Source organism: Capsicum annuum, chromosome 9 (assembly GCF_002878395.1).
Source record: "Capsicum annuum cultivar UCD-10X-F1 chromosome 9, UCD10Xv1.1, whole genome shotgun sequence".
In the NCBI taxonomy this organism is placed as follows: domain Eukaryota; kingdom Viridiplantae; phylum Streptophyta; class Magnoliopsida; order Solanales; family Solanaceae; genus Capsicum; species Capsicum annuum.
Window position 1 is genome coordinate 181477843 of NC_061119.1, and position 13301 is coordinate 181491143.

Sequence of the window (13301 nt, forward strand, 5' to 3'; positions counted from 1 at the left end):
TCCTTGTTTTATGGTAATCAAATATTCAAATAAAATTTCAATTTTATAATTATGTGTTCGAAGCAGACTGAATTAATTTTTTGGGCGGGGTTATAAATAAAAATATTGCAATGTGGGTGCCTACAAATTCTTTTTCTTATATAGAATATGTATTTGATTAAATTAAGCTCATTCAGAAGCTCTACAGAAACGGAAAAACTTCATTTGATTTTTGAGCTTCGTTTAAGATAAATTGGGACTTCATTTGACAATTTTTTCAAGTTATTTATGTCCTAATTGATTTTTAAAGAGAGTAACAGAGACATGGAAGTTTTGTATAGGTGAGACAACGAGTATCTATATGAATACTAATATTATTATGTGAAGGATTAAAGTAATAAATTAACTTATTTGAATTGATTTTTTCAAATCTATCGTATGTATTATGACATGAGCAAAGGTTAAATAATGATAGTTCCACCGATTATGACTTCTACATAAGCTGAGAGCATGAGAAAGCCGTTGTTTGATTACATGATTTGTTCGGCAAGTAAAAAGATAAGATTTCACATGCCATGTGATATTTTTGAAATTGGAAGGCTTTCTTACACTTAGTCACTTGTGATATCTTCTCTCTGATATCTGAGGTACTTTTATTACCTTTCATATGAGTTCACATATATTTGTGGTTCACATATATTTGTTGAATAATATGGTTCTTCTCTGATGGCCTTCACGCAAGATGCGTGCTGGTTTTATTTTTGGAGATCCGACATTCATGCGGCATCGAAAGTAAACTCCTGTCTGGTTCTATTTTTGGAGATGGCATCAAAAGTGAAGAATCTGTTCGACTTAGATTAAAATGGGTACTTCGCTATCTAGCAGGCACAAATCTCACCACCCTCACGAGAGGCTCAACGACAAGTCATTGTGTTTTTCTTGGTTGTCTCATTAAGAAGCAACACACTGGCAAAGTCTAGTCTGGAGGTTTGAGTACCGCGCCTTGGCTTCTTTTGTTGTGAAACTCACTTGGATAACATACATTCTCAAGATACTAGAACAGATCACATACATGCTCAGTCATCCGTTGTTCTTCTCCGACAATATTTCAGCTCTCTACCTCTCAGCGAATCCAGTACTGCATGCTCATACTAAATACGTCGAAATGGACTGACATTTTGTGAGAGAAAAGGTAGCTCAAGGTCAATGGTTGCAAAGTTTGTTCCCTCACACCATGATGCGTTCACCAAACCATTGATGAAAGCTCAATTTCATTTCTTATCTGAGCTCGGAGTTGTCCCTCTCGATCTCCACCTCTGAGGGGGGATGTTAGAGATGTCATGTGATCTGCAGCTCGTAGACTCCAAAGATTAGTCATCACCTGCTGATGTATCAGCGTCTTTGTGGGATTGTGTTTGGATGGAAATTCCATGTTGATACATTACAGTAGAAGAAGTACTAAACTAATCTATGTAAAGATAAAGATTTAACATCAATAGTAGGACTCACGTACTGAAAGCATAAATAGGTTTTCTCATGTACCGTAATTGTCATCAGGAATAGAACTTGAAACTTGAGTTCTCTTACATTGTTTGCATATTTCTCTAAATACTTCTTATGGAGATGGATCTTAAACATCACACATACCATGCCATTGGCAACATTATATAATTAATGGAGTTGCCCTGATCATTTATACAACACCATTCAAGGTTACCTTATACTTTCCTGTTTCAGAACAACTCAATATTACCGATATAATTTCCAAATAAAAAAAATCTTTTTGACAACATTTTTCACAATGGATTATCTGAGCAACAAAATATGAAATTGTTAACCATGCAAGGGAAAAAAATAATACAACAGCAACAACATATCCAACATACCTAGTGTGATCCCCACAAGTAGGGCCTGGTAAAGGTGGTATTTACACAATCCTGGCCCCCTACTGATTAAGCTGCTGTTGAGGCTATTTACGGTAGACCTTCGGCTCAACAAAATTTTAAATAAATAAAAACTGAAAAGGAAGAATGCTTGAAACAGTTCTCTATTTTTCTCCCAATTTACGTTAAGCACAAAGGTAACTCCATTCACATGGACCATTTGGTCTGGTCATAGTAAACATATTTTTGTGATATGATACTTCAAGACAAAAAATTTTAGGGTGTTTGGACAGTGCCATTCTTTATTTTAGAATGATACAATCTCAAACTATCTGTCTATGAAACTAAGTTGCTTGGACTCTTCAATTCAGATGTTGCACCCGTGTCAGATTCTCCAAAAATATAGAAGTACTAGTGTTAGAGAATCAGACACGCACACATTGACCTTTTATATGAAATACAAAGGCAGTTAGGATTTGAGAAACTAGCTTAACATATCTTAAATACAAAGGCAGTTTCTTTAATTGTCACCATAAAACATTTTGTTAAGACTTGACCTTTATTGAACACTCTTATCATTTAAAGCCGCCATCTGTATTTTATTCTTCCCCCTCCCCCGACTCTTCTCTAATTCCTCAAGGAGTAGTATCTTTTAAATGGCTCTATGAGCTTCATAAATTTATGTACAAATTACAAAACCTCCTACACTCTTTTGATTACCATTTCCACTAAAAGTGATATTGAAAGAGTTGGTAATACCTTAAAACACTGGAATGCTACTGAAATAGACGTTCACATGTCAAGTAACGAAAATATATGTAAGCCAATCTAAGACACACTGAGAATCGATGCCTTTCTAAATTTAGATAAGAGGTTACAAGACAGCAAACAATGAGGACCTAAAAAGAAGAAAGATCTACACATGAAAAGTTTCTCATGAAAGCATTCTTCCTGATGAAGAAGAGAAGGTTATATTACCGGAATCCTAGAAAACAGCACGAAAGGGAACAGCAACACTTTTGCAGATGACTTTAGACCGCTGCATATGCATACAAATTTCAAACGCAAGTGTATCAAACACAGAAGGCCTAAGCTTCTTGAAGTCAAGTTTTTTTCTTTAAAAAAAATGGTGAGCAAGTAAGATTAGTAATCAAGCAAACATATTACAGTAAATTTAGTACGAGTCGGCTCTTAAGAGAAGTTTCTTAACCAATCCAACTTCTATCTTACTTCTGCGATGAAATCTGTATGACATCTCACATCATGCTATCAAACTTCTGATGATTTCGGGTCCAGTTCTGTTTCTTGATTTGTCATTCTTCAGGAGAGATTTATATAACAAGTATGATAATCCTTCACATCATTAAACAGTACCATGATGACCAGCGTACTCAAATGTTTTTCTATATGAGCAACAGATAAAAGAACACATTTCAAAGAGCTATAAATATTGGAGGGAGGTGATTGGGCATGAAATGAAGCAGCTTCAGCTAACTGAGGACATGACCCTAGATAGGAAGGTGTGGAGGATACAAATTAGGGTAGAAGGATAGTAGGAAGGAGTGTGTCCTTGCTAGTATGTAGGAGGACTTTGTTTTGTTCTCTGTGCTAGAGGCCATAGTGCTAGTCTTGTTTCAGAGTGTTATAGTTTGTCGTGTTACTTAGTGATAGTCTAGTTTATGTTATTATTTGGTGTTATACCTATTGTTTCTTGTTCCTTTACTACTTTTTCTAGACTGTTTTGTTTTGAGCCGAGGGTCTATCGAAAAGTTTCTCTATCTCACCTCTGAGGTAGTGGTACGGGCTACGTCCACCTACTCTCCCCAGACCCCACTCCACTCCACTTTATGGGAAAATATTGGGTATGTTGTTGTTATAAATTCAACAGAACAATCAATTTTAACATAAAGAAGTCACCTTACAAAACTTGTTGAACACGGTATCGCCAAGCTTCCTCTTGGTCATATCCATGAAACTGGATCAAACCTAACTGTCAGCCCCAAAACAAGGGAAGAGGTAAGATTCTGGACTCTCGAGAGCTAAAAAAAAGCTCATTATCTAAACCTAATCTTAAACAACAGGGTAAACATATAATGTGGCTGACTGATGTTAGAAAACAGTGATTGAGCCAGCGCAGGAAAATAATAAAGGGGAATTAAACATGCCTTGAGAGCATTATAGAAAGAAACATACCGGCAATGGAAAATATGTAAAACTCAATCTGATCACAGCAGATACAGCAAAGCAAGAACAGAGACAAATCATCTACAAAGAAAACAAAATCAGCCCTCCTCATAAATATCAAATGTGAAGATCATAAGCTTGCCACATCGCAGAAAGCAAACTCAGTAACTCCACACAAGATTGAGCACAACCAATTGTACTAGACAATTAAGAAACAATAAGTACCTAAGAAGTATCTTACACATGGAAAGTTTAAAAGACAACCTAAGACATTTTTAAATTTAAATAAAGAGGTTAAAAGAAAACAAACGATGATGATATGAAAAGAAGAAGAAATATCTTACACATGGAAAGTTTCTCATGAAAGGAGGGATGAAGAACAAGAAAGGTTTATATAACTGAAATCCTAGAGAACAGCACTAAAGGGAACAGCAACACTTTCTGCAACAGATGACTTTACACTGCTGCATAAAGTATACAAATTTGAAAGTCTAAAACATAGAAGGTCTAAACTTCTTGAAGTCCACTTAATGATCAACTACAAGTAAGATTAAAACCTTAGATTGAAGATTATGGAGGACACCGATTAGGGTAGAGAGTTAGTTAGGTAGCTGAGAATTGTCTCGCTTAGTCTTTCATACCAGTAGTCGTAGTATTACTCCGTGAGTTTCTTGTTATTCCACGTGTCTGTTACTATTTACTGTTTCTAGCACTTCAATTATTGTGTGGCAGTGATTGTTCCAATTTTAGTATGCGTTGTCATGCTTTCTTTAGAATTTTATCTTTGGCTTCTTCACTCCCGTTTCATCTTTCAAACTGTCTTGTAATGTGTTTTTACTTGGGCAGAGGGTCTATCAGAAACAATCTCTACCTTGTAGGGGTAAGGTCTATATACACACTACCCTCCCTACAATCTCTACCTTGTAGGGATTACATTGGGTATGATGTTGTTGAAACTGGTAACTATGTAATGTAAGATTAGAACTTAGAAGGTAACCCTGCAAAGATATAGAGTAAATGTAGCATGTCTCATCTCTTGAGAAAAATTTCTTAACTAAGCCAACTTCTATCTTACTTCAGTGATGAAATCTATATGACATCTCGCATTATGAGATGGAGTTTACTGATGATCTGGGCCCCAGCTTTATTTCTTGATTTGTCATCCTTGCAGGAGAGATTTATGGAACAGTATGATAATCCATTCACAATAACTTCAGCCAGATGATGATGAAACAGTACCATGATAACTAGATATTCAAATGTCTTTCCATACGAGCAACAGCAGATGGAACACATTTGGAAGACCTATAAATTCAACAGAACAATCAATCTGGACTTAAAGAAGTCACCTTGCAAGCATGTTGAACACGGTATTGCCAAGCTTCCTCATGCTCATATCCACGAAACTGGATTAACCCATTCTGTCAGCCCCAAAACAAGGGACGGGGAAAGGGTCTCGACTCTCGAGGGGTAAAAGAAAGATCATTATGAAAACCTAATTTTAAACAACAGGTATAACATACTAAGTGGCTTACTGATGTTAAAAAACAGTGATTGAGCCAACATATGATAACAATTACTCATGCCTTGAGCGCAATAGAGAAGAGAAACATACCGGCAACGGAAAATATGAAAAATTCAATCTGATCACTGAGGATACAGAAACCTTCAGCAAAAACAGAGACGAATCATCTACAAAAGAAAACCAAATCAACCCTCCTCATAAATGTCAAATGAGAAAATCGCATTGCCTTGCTACATTGCAGAAAGCAAACTTAGTAACTCCACACTAGATTGACCACAACCAGTACTAAAGAAGAAATTAAACGATAAAAATAATTGAAGAATAAATCTTATGGGAGTGAAATAGAGAGAAAGCAACTACTTTCAGCAAACAAAAAAACCTCTCTTAGGGGCAAACCACATAGATGTGAGTATATTGCTTGCCACAGTTGCAGCCATCCAAAAACAAATCAACTCCAACAATGCATGACATATGGTCATCCTTTTGCATGGGCTATATTCTTGACCAATCATCACTCACTCACATTAGAAAGTCCCATCTATTATTGCAAGGAGATTAAGTGCTAGATATGAAGACATTTTTATACGCTATTACCAACTAGAGATATGATTGACTGCACTTGTGCATGTCTAAAGGAAACATAATATCAAAGACAACACATTCTTCCGAAGGAATGATAGAAATCATACCCATAACTCTACTACACATAAAAGTATATTCTAATAGAGGTTATTGAAATTTGATTTAGCCCTTTAGTGTAAAATAAAATGGTATAGCAGGGAGGGCTAGTAACTTAGGTGGTGACAAAAGTTTGATATAAATGATCTACATTTTCATCTAGATAGAGGTACAAACATAGAGGTAACCTAATGCAAATCAAGCAAACATAATCTGCTAAATACCAAAGGCCATAATCAGCCTAAAAGCTCCAGCATTTCAGCAATAAATACATCAGCAGCAAATGGTAAATGTCCCACTGACTTCCAAATATGATCATGTCAATAACTTTAGAAGTAACTCAATATAACATAGCAAATTTCCTCATGCACCCTGAGTTTAGCAAACCAAGCAAATGTCCTAATTGACTGGAGTTCCCACAATTGCTTTGACAGATGTAGTACTACAACTTAATGGGAATACAAAAGTATTAAAAAACAAATGAATACAGCATTAGAACAATCTATCTCACAACCATAACATGCTGGATTTCACCAATTCAATATTCATAGATGTAGATTTTACAAACACAAAAATAGAAACCAAGAGCAACAATTCGAAAAACATAATGTGACCTTTCATTCATCCCTTCTTTTGTATATACAGACCACCATAAACCCTAAAAGCTCTTACTAAATCCAAAGAACATAATTGATTTCACCCTAATCTCCTCTAAGGACTCCGAAAGGACAAACAAACACCAGCTACTCAAAACCTAAAGTTAATAATTCAACATTTGAAGAAACCTTCTCTTATCCTTCCATCTAATCCTCATCAGCAGAAGGCTTTGATGAGCCAGCTTTCTTAGGAAGCAAAAGGTTATGGATGTTGGGCATAACACCACCATTTGCAATTGTCACATCTCCAAGCAGCTTGCTCAGTTCTTCATCGTTCCTCACAGCCAACTGAATGTGCCTTGGAACTATCCTAGTCTTCTTGTTATCTCTTGCTGCATTTCCAGCCAATTCAAGCACCTGTAACAGACAAAATTCACATATAAAATCAGAAACACAGTACAAAATCCAGAAACCCTAAAATAAAAAAACAAGTACCATCAAAAATAGCTTTATCAGTACATACAACAAATTTATCCCAGTTGTTTTGGTGGGTGTTATGATCTCATTAATAGTAAATCAAATATTAGTTGTTTGGATTCAAAGTCAGGAATAGAAAACAAATAGAAATGCACGAGATTGAGAAAACAGGGTTGTCGCAATTACTCAAGCTTAAAAGAATCACAAGGGTCATGATGATGCCACATGGCAAGGAGGTCATATACACACTTCATAGGAGAAAGAAGGGCATAACTGAAATCTAGTAAATCAATTCCTCTATGTGTCCTTCTTTTCCCTCCCAATTCCTTTCTATCCCCATCTAAATCTAACTTTCTCTTCTCCTCTTCTTCCAATGCATATCGACTCATTCATGGAGTTCACTATCAATTTGTTTTTCCCTTTATAGATAGAATTTCCTTGTTATTTTCAGTTTCATTTTCCTATTTTTCAATATAAACAGAAAATTTCCCAAAAAAAATACTGTGTTGGTTGTTTGGTTACTGCAATTTGGTTATGATTTGATTTGGGATCATAACAGTGGGGAAACTACATTCCAGACAAAAGCATGGATAATTTTGTATGAATCACACTTCAATTTATAATTACTCGTAAATTAACCACATCAGAAACCCTGCAAATTGAGACTAACCAAATCAGTAGTCCTAGAAATTGAGACATAGAAACACGCATTTTTATCAGTACAAAATCCAAAAAATTATTTTGAGTCAAAACTGATTTCCATTCAAAATGATGGGTAATTAGCATGTATCAACACGTCAATTTACAGTATAAACTCACAAATACTTCACAAATGGAAACCCTAAAAATTGAGACGACAAAAAAGAGAAAGAAATTAAAGAAGCAAAGGGCCAAAATTCACCTCAGCAGCAAGGTATTCGAGAACAGCAGCAAGGTAAACAGGGGCTCCAGCACCTACACGCTCAGCATACTTGCCGGCTTTGAGAAAACGAGCTATACGACCAACAGGAAATTGGAGGCCAGCCTTGCTACTACGAGATTGAGCTTTCTTTGCGGCTCCAGAACCTAGGGTTTTTCCTCTACCAGCCATCACGCTATCACTGTACAATACAAGAAATGAACGAATTTGATGAAAGGAGTGTGCACTGAAAGAAATTGCGGTGTGTAAGCGAGTGTTTTCTGAGCTGGTGCTTATATAATACTAAGGGATTGATAAATGGACCAATGAGAAGAGAGTACGCGGATCGTGAATTTTAGCCGTTGGATAAGGAAAAGATTCACGGTAAGATAAGGAAGCCGACAATTTATACCGCTTTGAGAATTGATGAGTTGGGGTTTGCAATGTGCCACGAAAGGAACAACTTGCCTTTTACACCCTGTTTGGATGATTGTTTTGGTTGTTTTCTACCGTCTTCGTCCCATTTTATCCGTCCCAAATTTTTTAATTTGATGTCCCATTTTATTTTTATTTTTTTTACTTATCAAGATAAGATAAAAAAATTTTCTCATTATACCCTTAGTGTAATTGATTATTCCTTGCTATTAGTCATCCATCAATATTGAAACTAATAACAAAACACAATTAAGAGGGTAAAATAGTAAAGTTACATTACCAATCATTGTTTTCTTCATAGCTGTATCATCCCAATTTGGGACGAATAAAATAGGACGGAGGGAGTAATTAGTATGGTATGGAATCTTTTCATGATTATCAAATCATGAAATCTTCCAATTTACAAAACCATCGATTTGGTGGTATCCCATGATTTTCTTATTCCTTTTTTCAATTATGCCCTTATATAATAATTTAGTTCTATTTTACCCTTTATTCTATATTAGTTTTAACTCTAATATATTTGCATTGTTCTCCTTTGGATTCTTTTTCATCCTTCTGCCTTCAGTTTTTTCTTCTACGCTTGTTCTCTCATGTATATTTTATTAAACTTAATTGCTTATTATAGTTTCTGATAAAATTTATCATATTCCAACATACTTGGAAAAGTTTAGCAATAAATCCATCTATATCAGGTGTATTATTTGTGTTCATAGTGAAAATGCAGTCTCTGATTTCATTCTCGATAGAAAAGATAGTAACAATGTTGTTCACTTCTTTGGTTATAGCTAGTTCTATAATGTCCAGTTTAGTGAAATCAACGAATTCTATTTGATGGCTAAAGATATTTATGAAATGTCTAGCTGCAACGTTCCAGTATTATTGTCAATTTATGAATATATGCCAAAGAAAAGCTTTGATGTGTTTCTATTTGGTTAGTCCTTGTTATTTCTCATGTGCAGTTCTTAGTTACTCCAAATCCATGCTGGTCGGACTCTTCAATAATGTCGATACGTGTATGTTAGATCCTCCAACCTTTTGAGGATCCGACATGAGTACGCATTTGCATTTTTGAAAAATCTGAGCAACATTGCACCAACATTTCCTTTTTGTCTTTATGATGATCGGGAACATCATTCAGAGAACATGAGAAGTGTCTTGGCAAATAATATCTAGGGTGGAGGAAATTTTGGAGAATTATTAAAGACAAAACAGTGTCGGTAAAACATATATATAGAGCAGGAAACAAGTTAGTAGATCACCTTGCTTATTTAGCACTGGACAGTGGGGAAGTATATGGTGTTAGTTTCCTAAACAATAACACGAATGATTTTCTAAACAAATTTTTGTTGTAGTTTTAGTTCTTGATTATTTCATAAATGTAAAGTTTTAATTTTATTAGAAGTTTCATAAATTTAAAAATTTAATATATTTACAAGGCATAATTTGTGATAAATTTGTAGAAAGAAAATTATTTTATTAATAATTATTGATAAATTTAAAGTTTATAATAATTGGGGGTATTTTAGTAAACTTATCCGTTACAATAAAGTACCATGCCATCAAATCAAACAAAAAAATGTTACTGAACAACAGTGAACGATACAGTCCATCCAAACATTGTATTGTACTATACCATACAGTACAATACCATAACATATATTATGAAACCATGACAAACCACCATCCAAACAGGTGTTATCGAAAATTTGAATTGGCGAATATATCCCCAATGTTTCCCAAGTTGATTTGCCTTATTACGTTAAATCAAATCAAATTGGAAAAAAATTGATTTAGATTTGATTTAGTTTGGTTTGGTGATAATTTTTTGAAAACCGACAATGCGTAATTATTTTAGTATTTATTGAAAAAATAAATTAAACCAAATCAAATCAAATCAACAAATATAAATATATTTATAAAAAATTTATATATATAATTAAACTTGGATTAAATATAAATTTTTATTATTATATAATTATTATTGTTTGCAACAAATTTTGTAGTGACAGAAATAAATTGCAATCACAATAAAATATGAGGAAATAAGAATTTTATTGATAAACGATATGAATACAATTTTGTTTCTCTATTGATTCTTTTCTCTTTATTTTCTCCATAATTCGGAGGTTGTTAGTAGCGTATTTCTCGAATGTAGGAAGATTTTAATTTGCTCCGTAATTCGAGGGTCGTTAGTAGCATATTTCTCGAATGTAGGAAGATTTTGATTTGCTTCATAATTCGAGGATCGTTAGTAGAGTATTTCTCAAATGTAGGAAGATTTGAATATGCATTTTCACCGTAATTCGAGAGCCGTTAGTGACGTATTTCTCATGAAAGAAGGGTTTGTGAATCTTCTGATATATTTGATTTTGTTATAAATATATTATCATATATAGTGAATGTCTACTTTACCATAGATAGTGAATGTCTACTTTACCATATATAGTGAATGTTTATTTTACCATATATAGTGAATGTTTATTTATGGAAAAGTTAGAAACCTCAAGGTTAGTTTTTTCCTATAAATAAAGGGGTTTTTCTTCATTGTAATTCACTCCTCAAGAATCCTCATGAGAAATAAAGAAGTTTCCTTTCTTCTCATTTTATTCTTCTTGTATTTACTTTATATTTCATAACACGTTATCAGCACGAGTCTCAAACCAACTAAGATAGATGAACAATGAATTTTGGTGTTTCTCATATGCCACGGGTTAAGCACGATAAGAATAAGGTTAGTGGCACAAGATCATGTCAGAGAACCTTCTAAATATAATTTTAAATTTTGTTCCTTTTACTGTTAGCGAAGAAATAATACTCGTGCTTCTTATCATGGACCAAAACTGGCTCAATAAGCATATTGGGAACTGGAAATTCTTACTATTAACTTGATGCAATATCATTATTTTTGTCTTTTATAAAAGATGTTGTGGATAACTATTTAACTCTTTTGATAACATAACTCAACAATATAATTTTGTACTATCATATAATTTTTGGCATTAAGAATATGTAGAGTTAAATAAAGAAAGTATGTAGTTCTGCGTGTGATCATTGATATTATCAAGAGTTCTACAAGTAAAGTTGTGATTTATTTTATATATTAATTACTTTGATTTATGAATGGTGAACAACTTTTTGTAAGTGAACTATATCTTGAGATAAATAATGATGCAAATCCATATGACATATGGACAAATGATAAAGATGACTAAGAATGATATGTCATAAGTTTTAAAACTTGTTGGATTCATTGGATCTGAGAAAAAAATAATTGGTTTGGAACCATTTATGTTTTAAATTTGTTTCACAAGAACAATCTAATTAAAAGGGATGATAATATATTAGGTTAAATTGGGTTTAAGTCCCATCGATGTATGCCTAAGACGTCTTTATATGGATAAAATATTGATTTTGAATCTCAATGCACCATATTAATGATATTATAATGGCTAAGGCAAAATAATGGGTGGTTGGTGAAAAATCATGAATCATATCCCATCTCATTGATATGCTCTATTCCATGAAGTGAATATGGTAGCAATATATGATGCTTATCAAAGTTGATAAAGCTCAGATTCCTTCGTTTAGAGTCAAAATTCTCCATTTATGGATATGCGAATCTGAAAGTTGACAACTTACTCCATTCTTGAAAATAATATGATAGCAGTGCATAATATATCTGAAAGAAGACAAGTGATTGAATGTACGAATATAAGCGTGAAGAAACAATATGATAATAATCATCAAAAGTGATAATTTTTTCACACGGTTATTATGACTATAAGATATGTTAGAGAAAAGTTCTCTACATTATATGTATACCTCGATTTGTTCCACAAGTAGCAATATCACGAAAGAGGTTATAAGCTATCAAAATTTGATAGACTTAAGGCACGCTTATATTCCTTTCCTGGAGAATAGGGATTTTGATTGTTTCAATACAAGCATGCACTTGATTATGATGGTATCACAATTCACCTCCGAATGAGGCGGAATAACTGAGAAACGTTATTTTGAAATCTACATCTGAAGTAGTAAATTCAAAAATTTATTCATGTAATAGTAAATCTGAAATTTTCCAAAGCAAAAAGGTATATGTCATGGTAAACATGGAGTTTACTAGTATAAAAGTTCATAAATTGACATTAATGATTGCTACATTGCGAAAAATGTGCATATTGAGTATTGACATAAGTTGAAGAAATAGAAGATTCTTCAAGAATGGTCTATGTTGCTTGTTCTCATGATAAGTTGGTTGGACCAACTAATGTTGGGATTTGATCCCTCAAAATTTGAAAAATATAAAAGGTGAATATGGGTCTGTTCACCAGTCATGTGATCCATTAAGATGCATCGATATAAGATGATCACTTGTAACTTTATTGTCAACTTGCAGCTTGACATTCATAAAGTTGCTTGCTCAATAAAATTGAGTTAAGAACATAACTTTCAGATTGTGTAATCAAGACAATTTATCTTGATGATAATGATTTGGCAATGAATTCCTTTTATAAATATTTAAACCATTACTAATGAGAACAAAGCTTCATGTGTTGGTCTGAAATATGATATGTTGTATACAATAGAACTTGTATGCATTATACCAATAAATTATGATTATTTTTTCCCTCTCATTTGGTTCA

The 13301-nt window shown here is 33.6% G+C and overlaps 1 protein-coding gene across 1 annotated transcript; it reads right to left on the reverse strand.

The window, feature by feature from the left end:
* Nucleotides 1-6752: 6752 nt before the first annotated feature.
* Nucleotides 6753-8670, reverse strand: LOC107842347 (histone H2A.6). The gene is made up of 2 exons (XM_016686132.2): nt 8224-8670; nt 6753-7262 (listed from the first exon to the last, which is right to left on the reverse strand). The coding sequence occupies exons 1-2, from the start codon at nt 8410-8412 to the stop codon at nt 7053-7055; spliced, it is 399 nt and encodes a 132-aa protein (XP_016541618.1). The 5' UTR covers nt 8413-8670; the 3' UTR covers nt 6753-7052.
* Between the last annotated feature and the right edge of the window lie 4631 nt (nt 8671-13301).

Coding starts and splice junctions, on each gene's coding strand:
- LOC107842347 (XM_016686132.2), bottom strand. CDS start 8,412: ATGGCTGGTAGAGGAAAAACCCTAGGTTCTGGAGCCGCAAAGAAAGCT. Junction 7,263..8,223: donor TCGAATACCTTGCTGCTGAG/GTGAATTTTGGC, acceptor TGTCTGTTACAG/GTGCTTGAATTGGCTGGAAA.